Source organism: Diorhabda sublineata, chromosome 8, assembly GCF_026230105.1.
Source record: "Diorhabda sublineata isolate icDioSubl1.1 chromosome 8, icDioSubl1.1, whole genome shotgun sequence".
Lineage (NCBI taxonomy): Eukaryota > Metazoa > Arthropoda > Insecta > Coleoptera > Chrysomelidae > Diorhabda > Diorhabda sublineata.
In genome coordinates, this window is record NC_079481.1 from 19,193,928 (window position 1) to 19,201,050 (window position 7,123).

The 7,123-nt window shown below is 31.4% G+C and overlaps 1 protein-coding gene across 1 annotated transcript; it reads right to left on the reverse strand.

The window, feature by feature from the left end:
- Positions 1-1,022: 1,022 nt before the first annotated feature.
- On the reverse strand, positions 1,023-6,337 carry LOC130447350 (ran-specific GTPase-activating protein-like). The gene is made up of 4 exons (XM_056784125.1): positions 6,176-6,337; positions 5,913-6,101; positions 2,994-3,228; positions 1,023-2,051 (listed from the first exon to the last, which is right to left on the reverse strand). Exons 1-4 carry the CDS (start codon positions 6,194-6,196, stop codon positions 1,834-1,836), a joined length of 663 nt encoding a protein of 220 aa, XP_056640103.1. The 5' UTR covers positions 6,197-6,337; the 3' UTR covers positions 1,023-1,833.
- Positions 6,338-7,123: the final 786 nt, after the last annotated feature.

Genomic DNA, 7,123 nt, shown 5'->3' on the forward strand with positions numbered 1-7,123 from the left:
CACTCTAAGTAAATTATATTGGGAATGAAACAGACTGCTACCAACAAAAAAGTTGTCCGGTGCAAAGAGTATCTACTTATAATGCACAAAATGTATAGAATATTCATTACAAACTTATACCTATAGGTACCTACTTTACAGTGTTTTACACTTTCGTTCGTTTTTGTCTATGCAAGGCCTAAATAAAACCTATTTATTTCAGAATGAATCCCCACTCTCGTGCGTCCAAAATCCTTTAATTGGCTGGAATAGACATAAAAGCACCAACTGTTGAAAATGGAGTTTACAGTACAAAATAAAATAGTAGTTTAGATCTTAATGACATGAATTTGTCTGTTTATAAGCCTAAAAAAGACAAGTGCGACGTGTGTGTAGCATATGAAACAGGTAATACTGATGAAACTACATATCGAGAGCATCGCGATAAAAAAGCAGAGGCACGAAAGGAAAAAGAAGATGACAAAAAAGAGAAAGTGTTAAGGTATTTGAGATGGATCTACAGTCAGTTCTTTTATTTCCAAAATCTAATGTCAGTGCCTTATACTACAAAACCAAGTTAATTGTTCATAATTTTACAATTATGGACATTAACACATTGGATAGCTTTTGTTTTATCTGGCATGAAGGGCAAGCCGGACTAACAGCGAATACTTTTGCATCCATTATTTACAAGTTCCTGCAAAGTAATGTTATACCCCAAAAAGAATCTTTTGAGAAAATTGTTTTGTTTAGCGATGGATGTACGGGCCAGAACCGGAATGCCCTCCTTTCTAACGTGCTTTTAAATCTTGCCAAAGAAAATAAAATAATTATAGAACAAAAATATTTAGAAAAGGGCCATACACAGATGGAGTGCGATTCAATGCACTCCACCATCCAAAGAAAAGTTAAAAACAGGGTAATAAATGTTCCAGCAGATTATGTCAATATTTGTGAGACAGCGCGGCGCATATAAATCCAAGACCATACAAAGTAGAGTAACTAGAGCATACCTATATTCAACATTTTCAGTGTTCAAGCCATAACTTTTTAAGTCAAAAAAGTTATTGTCTATGTCCTTTTGGTTATATATTTTAAGAGCGCAAAGTGCCCAACTCGCGATTTTTTTATTAAAATGTATTTTTTTGCATTTTTTGTGTGTTTAATAACTTTGAGAAAAAATATAGACGTTGTCATCAAAACTTACATGTTGTATTTTATTTTTAAGGGAGTTTTTTCTCTCCCCTGAATAATTTATGTTTTTGGAGATAAGCCATTTGCGATTTAAGCCGACGATATATTATGATTTGCTTTCGTCAATATTTCAATTGAAAGTGTATGAAATCCAATGTTCATTACAAACTTTCAAATAATTTAATTTTATTTAGGTTTATTATCAGAGAATTTATCAAAATAAGTAAAATAGAGATTATTTACTCAAGTATACTTTGGTGTGAAAGTTTAAATAAGTAGCTGATGAAGAATTTTCAAAAAACTAATAAGGGGTTATTAGCATAATTTGAGCAAACCTGATTTGTTTCTGCCATAATATAATTGAATAAATATGAAATATAAGCCAAAAACAGTCCAAATATGTGAATGATTATAAAGTATAAATATTTTAATATCTGTCAAAGTTTATCATGCATATTTCATATATAACAATTCATCAAAATGAATGATATGAATAACTATTTACACAAGTATACTTTGAGGTAAAATTAAATGGTATTCTGTTAAATGAGCGTCAGAATGGGAATTATTTAAATAAAAAAATTTAATATTATCAATTAACTGTCAAAAATAGAAACATGGATTGGAGTGTGGTTTAATCTAAAATGCCTATCAAAAAATTTACTTTTCCTCTTTATTTTTCACATCCAATTCACCTATTTGTTTTGTCAAGTCCGCACATTCTTTTTCATCAGACTCATTATTTTTACTTTCGTCAGCACTATTTACTAATGAATTATTTTCTTGCGATTCTTGATTATTTTGAGAATTGTACAGCTCACATTGGCTTTCTACAATTTTTTTAGCTTCTTCAAACTTCTCTTTGAATAAATTTGCATCTGGAAATCAAATATAATAATTACGACAATTGGTTTTTGTTCACCTACAATAAATTCATTTCTTTTAAATCTTTAAACTTCTTGACTAAGACATGACATATTTAAAGTGGGTATATAGACTATAATGACATAGCAGTAGAGTAGATTCTCGTTAAGGTGACTAGGGTACTGCTGGATTAGTGAAAACGTCGGATTACTGAAAAATTATAGTAAAAATACACAAAAAGTACAAAATATGTCGAGCTTATTCTTCAAGTTTTAAGTAAAAAGTGCATATTACAGACAAAAAGACTCTTTTAAAAAATGAAGTTTTAAAATTTTGTTATGGTGGACTATACCACTGGAGTAAAGAAACTGTCAATTTTCTTTTGCTTCTTGGCTTGAATTGACACTTGTAACACATTCTCTTGAAGCCTCTTTAAAACAAGAATATCATTTGCGGAATCATTATTTTCTCTTGCCCACTTTATGGAAGTAGCAAAGGCACCCATTGCATCATCATGGCTAATTTTTCGCCCGTCATACTTAGCAGACGAGTTCCAAAACGGTTTTGGAATTTTTAGGCCATTTTTCACTACCTTGAAAATCATTTTACCCCAGTATTTTACCGTAGAAGAATCTGGCTTTTTCTTTGAGAACTTCTACTAAGATCGGTGTATGTCTGTTTCGCTCTTGGTGGAACTAGAACAACCTGAGGAAACTCTCCAGTTTTCCCTATTTTTCATATATCGTGTATGGAAGTCTGAGAGCATCGGATTACTGGAGTGCTGGATCAGTATAATTAAATTTGAGCATAAATCTTAAGTAGAAGATATTTTTGAGTTAAAAGAAGAAATTTTGGTTATATTTGTATTTACATAACTTGATTTAGCTTTTTTCTTCTTATTCGTATTCAATTATTTGAGGAAAATAATGATAAAATTATTCAAATGCCATACTTACTATCAACTGTTCCAAACTTAATAGCTAAACATTCAGAAGTTGGTTTTTCATCAGCAAAATCAACCATTACTGTATAAACAAATGCCTTATCACTACCTTTGCTAGGTTTCAATACCATCCATGGAGTGATGAAATGATTGGCACAAACTTTCAAAGTTTTGTCTCTACGCATTACAACACGCACTGTGTGTGTTTCTTTATGTTGTAGTAGTTTCAGTTCTCCCGTTCCCCTTTCCTAAATTGGAAATATTTTTAATTTTTACAAATATCTTGTGAGAGAAACAGAGAGAAAGTAAAATGAATTAATTAAAATAAAAGTTTGTCCGGAAAGAGTGAATTGCCGTGTTTCTCTCGCAATCAATGGGTCTAGAGAGAGACTACCAACGCACGAGCATTTTGTGACAAATCACTAGAAAATATGTAGAGTTCAACAAAGTAGTTGTGTTATGGTTAGCTCAGCATCCAATTATTAGTGATATAATCACATTAAGTATATTTTAAACTCTGTAGGAAGCTAAGAAAACAAGAGAAAATTATTTCTTCAACAACTTTAAGACAAGTAAAGATTATTCAATATACTATTTCACTGGAGTTTCAATCGCGTGTAATTTTCAAATAAAGTTAAATAACATCATGGTTTCGGAGGAGTTCCACCTTAAGCTATTAATGATGGCTTTTCTGGATCATATCTTTGATTGATAATTTCATTTATTCTTAACAGTTGTGTACCATATCGATTCGAAGTCAAACAATTCATATATATGACACGTAGGCTACATTCATGTATTTTGGCTAGAACTGATTATTTACAGTTTTGTTATGAATTGTAAACATTTTACATCTTTACTGTTTCCCACTCAATTTATTAAAAAAATCATAAATTATGGTGTTTTTTATCTTTGCATTTATCGGAAAAAATTTGACAAAAATACATTTTTAAATAAAACAAAGATTTCACGTTACTATTTTTTTCATGAAACTCATCTTGAAATAAAATTTTGATATGAAATAAAGGAAGGGTTGCTAATTCCACCCCCGTATAAACAGGAATATTGAACAAATACCTGTACTTAGACTCATGCGAGTGCACGAAAATTTCAGATTTTACGTTTCGAGCATTACTGAAATTTTAGGACAAAAAAAAAACTCAATTGGAGTCACCATATTTTAAGGGTGTGGGCTGAGGATATTTTGTTATAGGGAATATCGATAAAGTTCCGTTGGTTCTATATATAGTATTAAATGCATTGGTTTGAATGCAGCCTTCTGCAATTAAGGTATGTTTTTAATTCTCCAATACCAAGTTATGAGGTTTTCTTTGGGAATATTACATATATTACTTATCATGTCTGTACTGAGAGTTTTGAGTTTAAACAAATAATTCCGAGCTTTATTACATTCTGCTAATAATGTATTCATTCACTGGTGTCAATTTCATTGCCCCGACACAAATTATCATGCATTTATATTGGATACGATCTATTTGGTGTAAGTTTGAATTACTACTTGACCCATATAAACTACATATATAGTCTATAACTGATCTTAGATGAGCTCTGTAAAATATGATTACAATGGAAGGGACTGCGCCCCATCAGAAGTTTGTAACACATTTGTAACACATATGTTTGGATCATAATAATTTACTATCTAGTATAATACCCAAGTATTTACACTCGTTTAGTACTGACAATGTTCGCTCGCACAGAGTTAAGCTCTATACAGATATCATCTACATACTGTATGCATCTTATACATTATTATATCAAATAATAAAAGACTCAATCCACTATGAACAATTCTGGGACAGTGAAATAAATTTCTATGATCCCTTATGCAAACTATACACAAATAATATAGTTGTAGTATACTTTGAGAAGTACTTTGTTTTGAAGTAAATATATATCCTCACAATCATAAGTACCTTTCATATCAAGAAATAAGCAAACTAGATATTTGCTTTGAGAAAATGTAATTTGGACATCCATTCAAAAGTTTTTGTTATACAGGACATTGGCATTAAAAGTATGGTACCCTATTTCCTCTGATACTTGCAATTGTCTCTACTTCGCTAATGTGTGAATAATTTTGCATAAAACAATTTGTGGATAATTAGTCCCTTATGTTCAAGGTCTTGATGTTAAGAGTTGAATAGATTAAAATGCAATATGAAGTTTTATAAAAATCCATAAAAAACTGTTAAAGTATCTAAGTATATTAAAGTATTAAAGATATTTGGGTAAAATTAGAAAGTTTCACACAATTCTGTCAAATTTTCTTGAATATATAATATGAAATACATAATTAAAAATGTATAAACCTGGCAAAGGAAAAATTACAAAAGAATCAAGATAATTTAGCAAATAACAGAGCTCATTTAAATTCTTATTTATTATTAATCAACATTCCAGAATGCTCAAATAAAGCATGTATTTATTCTGGCTGCAAACCATTTAATAGATGATAATGTGACCAGAGGTCACTCAAGATATCAAAATAATCATACCTTACATTTTATAAAATTATAAAAGAATTAGATATAATCAATCTACGCCAATAGTTGTATATTTCTAATAATATTTCATACTGAATAAAAATTTATATTTTCTGTAAGTACTGGTACCGATATTTTCAATAAAATTACAAGCTGCTACTGTCATTCTATCTAAAATCAAGCTACATGTCTATTCTATTAAAAAATTCAGTGCTTGTTTAAATTGCTCCACTGAAAAATACAATGAGATGTAATGGTAATATATTACATTTTCTTGAATAGGATATATGAAATTTGAAACATTGTAGGAATGTACTTTGTTAACAAATCACTTTATGATGGCACCATGTGTTTAAGGTACATATTATATATCACATATCACACAAATTTTTGTTAATTATAATAATTAAAGATATATATCTTACTTTCCATTCACCACTTGGCTCGGAAGTATCATATCTGTACAGCTTAGCTCGTATGTTTAGTAATTCGATTTCATTTTCCTCGTTCGTGGAAATTTCTACTTCTGGCAAACTGATAATAGGTTTAAATTGAGGATCATACTCTGTGTCACTACTCTCGCTCTGTTGTCTTTCCCTTTCTGAATCGGTATTCTAAAACATCAAAATGTGTATTTTAGGTTATAATCATGCCGCTATTGATAGAGATATATATACAAATTACTTACTAATGTTTGAAATTCACTCATTTTTCCGCTATAATGAATCCTGAAGATTGTTTTAATAATTTGAATTTTTCAATGATTAACATAAACCAACGAATTTCTTTTCCATTCAACAAATGTGACAATAGTGGTGACAGGTGATGGATACGTTCCACAGAACTTACTATCTTAAGGTATGTTCCGTGGGTACAATCCCTCTGTATCGTATCTAAAACTGGTGATCATTGAGAGCCATTGCAATCGCGTTCACTTCACCCATAAAATATCGGTGGGTCAGTTCAAACAATAGTTGCATTCAGTGAAAGTAGCGCTTAGAGTTATAAATGTAAACGATTACCCGATTACCATTAAAAAGGAAACCAGGGTGGGACCTGCGTACCAATAACGTCTATAGTTCACCAAACCCCGACAACCGACATTTTTCATGACCTATTCAAACAGATGATATTAGTAGCTGGTAAATCCTTGAATCAAGCTGAGAAAACGAGAATGAGGGAATTTCTTTTGCAGTATCGAGACCTATTTGTGCCAAAACGACCGAAGACGGGTAGAACATCAACCGTCAAACACAAAATCGATACTGGTGATGCCAAGCCAATCAGACAATCAGCTCGCTGACTACCAAGAGCAAAGAGAGAGGAAGCTGAAAAAATTATTCGAGAGATGGGAGAGGAGAAAGTAATAAAACCATCTACCAGTCCATGGATGCTAGTCAAGAAAAAGGATGGGACAACGAGATTCTGCGTGGACTATAGCCAGTCACGTCACGTAGAGAGATAGCTATCCTCTACCCCGAATTGACGATACACTAGATACTTTAGCTGACAGAAAGCTGTTTTCTACCATGGATCTGAAGTCTGGATATTGGCAAGTAGAGTTGGTCCCAGAAGATAAAAAGAAGACTATGGCAATTCAACGTTATGCCATTAGGGCTTTGTAATGCTCCCGTGA